This window comes from Daktulosphaira vitifoliae, unplaced genomic scaffold, assembly GCF_025091365.1.
Source record: "Daktulosphaira vitifoliae isolate Bord-2020 unplaced genomic scaffold, ASM2509136v1 Scaffold_1, whole genome shotgun sequence".
Classification (NCBI taxonomy): domain Eukaryota; kingdom Metazoa; phylum Arthropoda; class Insecta; order Hemiptera; family Phylloxeridae; genus Daktulosphaira; species Daktulosphaira vitifoliae.
The window spans coordinates 12,511,351-12,523,873 of NW_026099572.1; the positions used below are offsets into that span (position 1 = coordinate 12,511,351).

Here is a 12,523-nt window from a genome sequence, read left to right on the forward strand (position 1 = left end):
AATTGGTGGATTATTCCAAAAGCAACATCAACTCTTATTTCTTTAATTATATCCTGATTAGTAGTTCTTTGATTTTAAAATATAATATATGAATAAATACTAATTATAGTTTTTAAATTTAGTATGAAATTGATATTCAATAATTTAATATTGTAATTTATTTGGATATATTATAAAAATAATGAAGTAGTTGTATATTTCTTTACTTTTAACGCGTATAAAAATTTAAAGGGTTTGATGCAATAAAATTGTTTTCAATAAAAACTGTTTGTTACTATAAAAAAATGTACTGGACTACAAGGAACTTTCATCAGAAGCAAAAATATACTTTTCTAAATCAACTTTTCGCGTTGTTTTCAAATCTGCAATTAGACTTTTTCTATCACTTCTAATTTTTAATATTATTACTAATTATATATAAAATAATAATTAAAAGAAAAAAAAATTGTTTTCAAATTATTATTGATTTGATTTTTAATATGTAAAAACTAATCAGTCCAAATTTTCATTTTTAACCTATTTTTTTGGTTCTTTAAAGTTGATGAAAAATTTTCGATAAATATTTGTGAAAGTTTATAGTAAAAAAAATTGAATATATATTATGAATACTTCCGACTAGATGGCAACTTGCTGCAAATGCTATAGTCATTACACAGCCAACTACCGTTACTGCCCTTACTATTTACCTGTAAGTAACTCATCGACTCATTCTTAAAAATCTTGAGATCCAATGATTTAGAAATCATGTATGATTTATATCAGAAAACCATAGAGTCATAATAAAATTACGATAGTTATGACATAATTCTACCCAGATAACTCATTTAAACAGAGGTTGGTACCTTTGAGATTTTTAGGAACCGGTTTTAAAGAGGTTCTTAAAGTGAAAATTAAGAGGTTCATATTCTATTAGGAGTTATTAAATTGAAAAAAAAATCCCTCTTTCTCCATAAATGGGGAAAACCTCCACAAAAATTACAAATTTAAAAATCGCTAATTTTCAAAATTTTTTTACTAAAATTGCTATAACTTTTTTAAAAATAACCAAATCAATATAATTTTTTTTTTATAGATGCATGATATCATTACCTTTTATATGGTATACATTTTTTTTATATTTGACCCTTTACCTGCCCACAGGGGGGGATTTAAAATGACAACTTTTTCACAAAAAATTAACTTTTGAAAGTGTTCCGGAAAGTCTGACACTTTTATATATATCTTAAATTAAAGCTAATGTAATATACTTTATTATAGTAAAAAAAAAATTTCGGACTTTATTTTGTCTTCATGGTGAAAATGGCTACCAAATGTTATTATTGTGTGAAAATTCTCGATTTTATTTTTTATATTTTTTACATTTTAAATTATCTTTACATTTATAATGCTATAACTTATTGAAAAGTGTATGGATCAACATAATTTTTCTATGAGAAATATTATTTTTTAATAATCCCTTTTTCATTCGACATACTTTATCTTAATCAGGACATTAATAAGGAACTAGCAGATTATGTAGCTTTTGGAATAATCCACCAATTTTTTAAAATTAAACACTATCTAAAGATTTGCATCGAAGCGTTTTTTTTTTATAGTGATTTTAATCACTGTCAGATATTCTTATACTTGATCCAACTATACCACGTCACCACTGTGCCGCGACCCCCCTGTGCTGGGTTTTTTTTTTACTTAAAACTACCATAATTTTTCAAAAATGTCCAAATCAACATAATTTTTTTTAAGATACAGGATGTCTTTTCCTATCATTTGGTAATTTTTTTTATAAATTTAACACTTTACCTGCCCACAGATGGGGATTTAATATGACAACTTTTTCACAAAAAATTAACTTTTGAAAGTATTCCGGAAATACTGACACTTTTACGTATACCTTAAATTAAAGCTTATGTAATATACTTTATTATGGCAAAAATATTTCGGACTTTATTTTGTCTTTACGGTGTAAATGGCTACTGTGTGATATTTTTGTGTTACAATTCTCGATTTTATATTTTACATTTTTAACTATTTGAAAAATGTATGGATCAATACTATTTTTTTTATGAGAAATGATATTTATATACTTCTTTCATTCGACATAATGTTTTTTTAAATCGGACCATTTCCCTATATACGAGGGGTTTCAAATCTAAAAAATGCATGTAGAAAGTAGAATTTTTTCAACTAAACTTTTGAATGTGTTCCGGAAATACTGACACATATATAATTATTTTAAATTAAAGCTTATGTAATACACTTTATTATGGAAAAAAAAATTCAGATTTTATTTTGTTTTCATGGTGAAAACAGTCATCAAAGTTAATAAAAAAATACGTTTTATTTAGAGTATTAATTGTAAGCTTTATTTTAACATATGTTTAAAGAACACAGTATTTCCGGAATATTTTTAAAAGTTAAGTAGAAAAAGTTCTCTTTTTTATACGTAGGTAAGTTTTTGAACGCCCCTGTAAGGGACATTGTCTAATATAATTAAAAAGTATGTTAAATGAAAGAGGTATATATAATGTATTTAGAAAAAAAAATTTTGTTGATACATACATTTTTCTAAAAGTTATAGCAATTTAAACTTGAAAATATAAAATCGAAAAACAAAAATTATAACACAAATATAGCATGTTTTTAACTACGGCAGCTATTTGTACATCGAAGATAAGTCGTCGGGTAACATTTTTTTTTTGTTTTATAGTACATAATATGAAGAACGAGGACAATTTTTTCAATTTTTAAGGGTAATGTCTTCANGTATCTAGTTGAAGACATTATATAATAAAAATTGATCACTTGTGGCTAATTAATTAAGTAAAATTAAAACTATATTAAAAATATTATTAATTTAAAAAACTAAAAAATATTAAACTCAAAGCCACAAAAAATTAATGAAAAGTCGCGGATACATATTTCGGAAACAAAGTTACCATACATACAAAGTTACTACACATACACATAAGTATGTGTTTAGCGTTGATAATGGTAACTTTGTTTCCGAAATATGTATCCGCGACTTTTCATTAATTTTTTGTGGCTTTGAGTTTAATATTTTTTAGTTTTTTAAATTAATAATATTTTTAATATAGTTTTAATTTTACTTAATTAATTAGCCACAAGTGATCAATTTTTATTATATAATGTCTTCAACTAGATACAATTTCTGATCCTTTGACGTATCATTGAAATAAATCGGTCCAGGAGAGCTGAGAAATGTGGCAACAGACAAAAAAAACACATAATGGTAAAATTAATACCTTCTCAGCTTCGCATTAAAGCTAAAACAATAATTTATTTGGCCCTATTTTACTCTCGAGGATATCCATTTCATATTTTTATGTTTTAATAATATTATAATACTTAAGTTTATTTAGATTTGACTGTTTCCTCTCCCGACGTTCGGGACGTGGCGTTGTAGAATTTCGTCACCCAAGAGGTGGCGCACGTGCGGGGTCGGAACACTGCAAACCGGTTGTGGTGTTTGGTTAACGACTTCGCCCCGGATTGCATACGCGCCGTCGCCAACCGGTGCCATCTGGAGAGTGAATTCATCATGAAGTGGAAGAAGGCTAGATTGGTGTTTCTGAGAAAGAGTAACAAGCACGAGGGTCTCCCCTTCTCGTATCTGGAAAAGATCCTCGAGCGACTGCTGTTCACCGGGATCGAGGACCATCTAGCTGACTTAGGCGGACTGGTCGAGGGTCAGTTCGGTTTTAGGATGCAGAGGTCCACGAATGACGTGACTTTCTCTCTTCAGGGACTTGACCCTTTTTTTTCCTCCTTTAGTCGACTTGATGTGAACCACCCTGGAACTGTTGTGTGGCATTATTTCAAGGCGGCCCACGTCGCATTACAAAAATCTTCTTGATTCTTTTTTGGATTAATATACTCTGACAGCTATTTTCACACATTTAAACGTGAAAACGTTTTTTGTTAATATTGTCCTAATAAGAATAAGGTTTTGTTATCATTCTTAACCTATACGTATGGTAAACATAATTTTAGATGCATGGGTTTATTAGATAATGAGGTCACCGGTATTATCCACTGACCATATTTCCCCCAGTCATCCCTACAACAATAGCAACAAAAATGGCTTACGGAGGTACTACAACTTTTGTACAGCACCTAATTATCTTATATAATAATAATTATATATCATAAAACTTATAATCAGGATAATATAAATAAGGAATTAGGAAATCGTGTTGCTTTTGGAATATGCATCATTTTTTTAAAACTAAACACTGTTTACTAGTGATGGAAAATATCGAATAGTAACTATCGAACTATTTGATAGTCATTCAAAAACTATTCGGTACTTCCATTCGAATAGTTTTTAAAATATTTGAAAATGCCCATCACAAATTTTTTTTATTATTAATAGTATCCTATTTATAATCGTAGAACCCTGAATAAACAGTTATAAACAATCCTATTTAGATCGTTCGTGTTATTAAAACAGCAAAACTATAAATCTGACTATAATTTTACATAAGATATATATTTTTGAAAATTTCACTTTACATATTTTTTTTACGAAACATTTTGTTGTAAAATGATTATTTCGAAAATTAAGAATGATTTATATTCAAAAAATGAATTTTAGCAAATTATTTTTTTATTTTATTTTTTGGAGCAAGTAAAAATAATTATAGAAAATTTTAGTAAATACCATTTTAGAAGAAAATATTAAAATATATAATTTATATTCTATACATTGTTACACTAAGTGTGTTAGTTTTAAAAATAATAATCAAAAACTGAAAAATTACCTTTTTGAGCGAATTTTCAACCCTGATTTGGACCTGAAGGAGGTAAGTTATCAAAACCAAATTTTACACAAATAATTTTCATATAATAAAAAACAAAATTGGCGATTATGGAGATCGATCAATGAAAGTTAATAAAATAAGAGCCACCCTAATATATACCTGCGACTCATCCCAGTTCATTTTTTAAAATGCTATAACTTCTGAAATAATATTAAAATGGTACTTTTTACTATTATTAATTGTATAATAATTTATTTTAAGTAGTCGTTTATTATTTTCTTCTTATAATTGTAATTATAAAAGTGTACTTAATAAAACTTTTAGATAGAACTAATCGAATATTTGTTGAAACCATTCGCTAGTTTATTCGAATAGTTTATAAAACTATTCGATAGTTTATGCTAAAAACACACTATTCGTTTGTATAAAAACAATTCAAATAGTTATTCGATAGTTTAAAATATTCGAAAATGCCCATCACTACTATTTACTGATTTGCATGAAGTGTTTCTAATGATAGTGATTATAATCATTGTCAGATATCATCTATACTTGTCCCAACTATGCCACATCCACACTGTGCTGCGACCCCACTAGTATTTAAATAAACACTAGCTTGTAAATATTATTATAATTTAAATTCTAAAAGTTATCTTTTATTCGGTTAATAGTGGAGTGGTCGACAATGTCTATTAAAATTTTATACCATAGACACATAATTACATTTTTATTTATTTTTTATGTCTAATTTATACCAAGGGATGATCGGACGCACTCAGAATTTAGTCTTACAAAGATTCTTGATAGTAAAGAATAATATATATTTACTATCTCCCCCTAAAATGAAAATTTAGTTTTTAATTTCGAATCTTTGGTACATAATCTAATTTAACTTCATTCATTTAAAATAAAATGGATAAAAAGAATTCAAATCTGCAAAACATATACTGCACAATAACAAAATATAAATATAAAAAAATAAACATAAGTATAACACATGAAGTTATTCATCTAACAATTATCAGAGAAAAGCACTCCAACCAATGTACATTTGACATAAATTGTCGACTGATGTAGCTTCTTCAATAAGTTTGCGAGTTTGACCAGCTACAGATAGAGCCATAGATGAATTTTTTAAGTTTGCTCTAATGTATCCTTGAAGTCTTAATTCAATGTTATTTAAATGTTCCTTAGCCTATAAAAATTATATTTTAAATAATGAAATATTATAATAGTATTATTTATTTTTAATAACATTAATAATATGAATAATATTGAGGTAGATATTATATCACTTAAATACCAGGACTGCCAAAGGATTCCAAGAAAGTCTTGGGAAACAAAACCTGGATTGAACATGGACATCTGGAAAAATCAACCATGAAACAGAAGTTTATGCTTAAGTGTGGATAAGAAGAGCATAGTCACGCTGGAGGAACTCAAACGCAGTCCATTTATTGGAAAGGTGAGTTTGTTTCACCCCCTATGTTACCAAACAAATGACAACCCAGAAAGATAGGAAAAAAACAATTCTCCAAAATCTAATGAATCGGGGGATGGCTGAAGATTACCCCTTGCCACTAGGAAAAGAGAGAAAGGCACAGGTGAGGAATAAATAGACTCACTATAGTCTCTACTCAAAAGTAAAAGGAGGAAGTAAGCATGTAAAGGTAAGGGCCCCAGAAAAACCGCCACCCTCAGTAACGACTGGAACTAAAGTAAGCTTCTCTACAAACCCGAAGGGAAACATGGAATTACCTAAAGAACGGACACCACCTAGAAATGATGGCGGGGAATCACCTACAGAGTGGGTTATGTGATACAGAGACCATAAAAGAAACTTGAGTTACACCCAAACTAATATATTCCTAAATGTTATCATCAGGTTTTTGAATACGTCACAATATAATACAATTCATATAAATTTATATATTCAGATAATTTGTATCACAGTAATAGCTATGTAATCAAATTGAACTTAAGATTAGACCAAACTAAGGAGGCTTTAAACTGTTTTACAAATAGTCAGACAAATCAAAGTCTTGTATTTTGGTTAATGATAAAATAAAAACCAGCTCATTACTTAATTTGTCAAGCTTAGTCTAGATGGTAAAAAAATTATATTAGCCTCAGAATACTTGAGGCACTGAAAGGGCCTTAACTGACCTTCAGAAGTGCATCGTTACGGCATACAAGAAAAACTGATTTTTGATAGAAAGGAAAGGTATAGCACAGGTGTAGCTTAGTGGAACGCTAACCTGTCAAAATTAAAAAACAGTTCTCATAAACTCTTAAACAAAGTAATGAAATCCTATAGGGATTCTCAATACAATACAAATTTGCGTTTATAAAGTCTAAAAGAGATAGCTAGAAAAAGTTTTGTGGGGAATTACAACAACTCTCTACAGCTACTAGATTTTTACATTTACTAAAAATGAACCGAACAAAACCGTCGAAGCAATATTAATGCCAAACAATACATACACAAACAATGATGATGAGACATTATCACATTTGATGAACAAACACTTTTCTGGCTCTGAAATTTATAACAGAGAACAGATAAATGAAGTACGGGACAAACGTATAATCCTTATAATGCAGCTAACAAGGAGAGTAATAACACCAAGCAGTAGCGTACACAGAAATTAAATTTGGGGTTTTCTTTTAAATTTAAAGAAAATTATATGTAACACTGCCCATATTAGGCCAGTCAACGAAGAAGTAATTTTGGCGAATGAAGGAAAAATTCCCAATCAAATTTTTTTTTTTTTAAGTTGAATTAAGATATGTATAATGTAATACTAAAAGTCCTCATCGATTGGAATTGAGCTTTTTTAATTTTTTCAAAAAATATTTAAATAAAAAAAAAGTTTCGTACAAAAGTTGTTTAAAAGACAATTTTAAACAAAAAAGGTATCTTCTATTTTTTCATTTAAATAAATATTTTTCGAGTTACATTACATTTAATATGAGTACTAAAATTAATTTTTCATTTACTTCATTTTACGGTTATTTTTATTATGACATACTTACATTAGACACAATGTTATAAATGCATATGTGTGTCAAAAAACTTTATAGAGGAGAAATCCTCCAGCGATTACATACTTCGTACTATTAATGCATATAACTTGCAATTAGAATATAAATAAGGAAATAGCAGATCATGTAGCTTTTGTAATAATCCATTAATTTTTTTAAATTAAACACTATCTACAGATTTACATCAAGGCGTTTTTTATGATAATGATTTTAATCACTGTCACATATAATTTATACTGGACCCAATTATACCATGTTCCTCCCCCTGTGCCGGGATACTGCTGGGTTTTTTTTAAAATAACGATTAGTTGAAATAGTAGCAATGTTTACTTTAATTATTTCATTATTAATTTTAACAATAGAAGTTATTGAAGATAGAGTTATAACTTTATTAAGCTTTATTATATATTGTAAAACTGTATTTTATATTTATATATTGTATTATAATTTAAGTTTTATATCATGAAAGTTATTACCCACCATTGAGTTTACTAGAACAAGACCAATTTCATACACTTTATGACAATTAATTTTATCATTACCAGAAATTTCGGTTGGATTGACAAAAGGAAACATGAGGTAGGTAAAAATGAGGAGATCAATGACAATAAGCGAGAACGTGATTGAGGAGGTGAAAATTTTTAAGTATTCAGTTGTGCAAAAGAGCGGTGATATTGACGAGGATATAAGACACAGGAATAAGAAGTAGAGGTAGACCAAAAAAGAGATGGAGGGATGCTTTTGAATGCGATTTGAGGACAGCTGATGTGAGTGTAAATGATGTGGGAGATCGTGTCAAGTGGAAGTTTAGGATAAGGGTGGCCGACCTCAAGTAGTTGGGATTAAGGCGAAGAAAAAGAAGAAGATTACCAGAAATTCCGGTGGCAATTGACATAATATAATTATTGTTTGGGAATGTACAATTTAGTGTTTGGTTAGGTTTAAACAATATAGCGTCAAATGAATTACCTACTGTATAGGTTGTACCTTAATATACACTACACTTTAATGATACTATAAATAAATTAACTCACACGTAAACACATATGCATTTATAACATTGTGTCTAATACTGCCGTGCTAAGCAAAAACAGGATAACTCCAAAATCTAAAAATTTTTTTTTTTTTTCTATAGGTAAAATTAGTGGTTTTACATAGTTTTTTTATGTAAAAATAGCATATTTCCTATTAAAACCCATCTAAAAATGAAATTTAAAATAAGAAAATATACGGTAAGTCCAATATATTTGATGTTTTGTAAGCGAAAACACGGTAAATCCAAATACTAAGCAAAAACTTAGTATATCACATGAAAAATAATGGAGTTATCGTGTATTGGCTTATGTTCATACATTAGTAAAAAAGGGTATGTACGTGACATAACTTCAGTCAAATTTTATAAATAAAAAATAATGATTATTTGATATATTATTTTGTAATTTACTTAACTGATATTGTTAAGAATATTATGGTCTCGAGATGGTCATCACTCTATTAATCCTTATTATTTATTATCACGATAATACATCGAACGTTTAGTTTAAAAATATTACAAAATAATTTATAAAAACTAAACGATTAAAATTAATAATGAATTTGGTGAAAGCACAAGNGATTAAAATTAATTATGGATTTGGTGAAAGCACAGGCCACAAATCAAACAAACGAGCTAAATCTAATTGTAAGTTATATTTTTTCAAACTAACCATTTATATTTATTTAATAATTTAATATTATTGTCGTAAAATATACATTATATCCAATTTTAAGAGAAAAAATAATTTATAATAACTCTTGTTAGGTATTTACTTTTTAATTTTATATATTTAAGAATATATTGTGTGATACAGAAGATAAATTAGAAAATGATAATAATTATAGTACAATTATAAATTTGTAGCGGCCGAATGTTCTAGAACGTTCGACCGCCGCCGCCTCTAGAAGATTCTTCGGCGGTCGATTGTTCTGGAACATTCTACCGCCTATATAAGAAGTGGGACCGTTGCTCCTAGTTATCAATCATCAAACCACAGTGTCCAGTGATCAGTGATCAGTTATCATTTTCATAAATTGTTCATTTTGTTCGTTGTTCATTGTTTATAGTTAATCAGTTTAAATTATTATTTGTTATACTGTAAATTTACTGTTGTAATAAAGCATATTTCCCACAATTGGTGACCTCGACGTGATCTGAAGAAACGCTCAACACCCGGATTCTGAAGCCACTATCAAAATGGAAAACGTCAACACCAACGCCGTCGCCAACGCCAACGTGAACGCAATAGGTGTCCGCATCCCGCCATTCAACCCAGAGGACCCTACATTGTGGTTTGCCGTCGTGGAGCGAAGCTTCGGGGTATCCAAGATCGTCCAAGAGGATACCAAATTCGGCTACATCATCGGTGCACTCGACCAAAAATACCAAACCGAGGTCCGCGACATCATTCTCAACCCGCCAGCAGCCGAGCCTTACACACATCTGAAAAAAGAGCTGATCAAACGGCTGAGCACCTCTCAGGAACGGAAAACACTACAGCTGTTGGAGAAGGAAACTCTGGGCGATCGCAAGCCCTCACAATTTTTAAGGTATTTAAGTGACCTTGCAGGTACATCTGTTCCGGACTCGATGCTGAAGACCATCTGGATCAGCCGACTTCCACAAGCGATGCAGGTGGCCCTGGCTGCTCAGAGGGACGCCGAGCTAGAAAAATTGTCGGAGCTGGCCGATGTGATAGCTGACGCGACTCTCCCTCATCCGCAAATCGCTGAGGCCGTCAGCTTAGCCAGCATTAACGCACAAATCGACGCGTTGCTCAACGTTAAAATGGCCCAGCTGACGTTCACTCTGCGGGAAGAAATATCAGCACTCGCCCAACGCAACACTCCTCGCAGAGGTCGGAACCGATCCTTTCATCGCGGCCAGTCACGCTCACGCTCGTCATCCCGTTCCCACTCTTCACGTCAATCCGAGAAGGAATACTGCTGGTACCATCACACATATGGAAGGGAAGCGAAGAAATGCAGCCAACCTTGCCAATTCAACCAGGGAAACGAGAAGGGCAGTCATTAAACGCGGCAACAGATGACAAGAGCCCGAAAACAAGCCGCCTCTTCATAACCGACACCAACTCCCAACTCCGATTCTTGATCGACACAGGTGCTGACGTATGTGTTTTTCCTCGCTCACGCACTGCAACTCGCACCCTTCGATCTTCATACACACTCAGCGCTGCAAACGGCTCAGACATCGCCACCTACGGAGGAATCAACCTAACCTTGAACCTCGGTCTACGGCGAGAATTTCCCTGGCGCTTCATCATCGCAGATGTGTCGAAACCTATACTCGGGGCGGACTTTCTACAACATTATGGACTCCTTGTTGACCTGCGACACCGGCGCCTTGTCGACCCAAACACCACGATTTCCTCACCAGGCACGCCTGCGGCTGAATGTGAGGTGCCACAAATCAAGATGCTCAACGGCGAGTCGCGTTACCACCAGTTACTAAAAATATACCCTGGTCTGACGCGACCTAGCGGCCTGCCAACCGAGGTGAAGCACAACACGGTCCATCACATTCGCACCACTCCAGGGCAGCCTGTTTCATGCAAACCCAGGCGACTTGCACCAAATAAGTACGCCATCGCCAAGAAGGAGTTCGAGACCATGGTGAAGATGGGTGTTGCTCGACCTTCCGACAGCAGCTGGTCCTCGGCGCTTCACCTAGCGCACAAAAGGGACGACGAATGGCGACCCTGTGGCGACTACAGGTCTTTGAACGCACGGACCATTCCAGACCGGTATCCAATTCCGCACATCGAAGATTTCTCCCAACGGCTCGCGCGGAAGAAGATCTTTTCGAAAATTGATCTGGTACGCGCCTACCATCAGATCCCTGTGGCAGCCGACGACATCAAGAAAACTGCCATTACAACACCATTCGGCCTTTTCGAATTTCCACTGATGAGTTTTGGACTTCGAAACGCAGCCCAAACCTTCCAGCGTTTTCTCGACGAAGTTCTGAGGGATCTTGACTTCGTATACGTCTACATAGACGACATCATGATAGCCTCCGAGACGGAAGAAGAACACGAAGAACATCTCCGCCTAGTCTTCGAGCGACTCGAAAAATACGGCCTCGTGATAAACGTCACTAAAAGCGTTTTCGGGGTAGACGAGATCGAGTTTCTAGGTTACACCGTCAACTCCACGGGTGTCAAACCGCCAGTATCGAAAGTCCAGGACATCAGCAACTACAAGCAGCCACAAACCGTCAAGTCCCTACGTAGGTTCCTAGGCATGATTAATTTCTACAGGCGATTTCTTTCCAATGCTGCCGATCTCCAAGCACCTCTGCACACCTACTTGCAAGGGAAAGACGCCAAAGGACAGAAACCGATTCCATGGACTCCTGACGGCATCCAAGCCTTCGAAAACTGCAAGAAAGCTCTGGCTACCGCGACTCTCCTGTCGCATCCGGATCCAAAACTACCCTTGGGACTCTTCACCGACGCATCGGATCTCACAATTGGCGCAGTTCTACAACAACTCACCGACCAAGGATGGCAACCACTAGCATTCTTCTCACGCAAGTTACAACCAGCCCAAACCAAGTACAGCGCTTTTGACAGAGAACTTCTCGCCATCTACCAGTCGATTCGTCAATTTCGGCATCATCTCGAAGGTCGAAGTTTCAC

General features: G+C 33.0%; 1 protein-coding gene across 2 annotated transcripts in view; it reads right to left on the minus strand.

Annotated features, from left to right (window-relative positions):
- Positions 1-5,707: 5,707 nt before the first annotated feature.
- Positions 5,708-12,523, minus strand: part of LOC126896163 (serine/threonine-protein kinase ATR) — a 34,696-nt gene continuing 27,880 nt past the window's right edge. For both annotated transcript variants that reach the window (XM_050668694.1, XM_050668704.1), the window contains one exon: positions 5,708-5,976. In XM_050668694.1, coding sequence (XP_050524651.1) covers positions 5,803-5,976 — 174 coding nt within the window. In that variant the 3' untranslated portion in view covers positions 5,708-5,802. The remainder of the gene's footprint in view (positions 5,977-12,523) is intronic.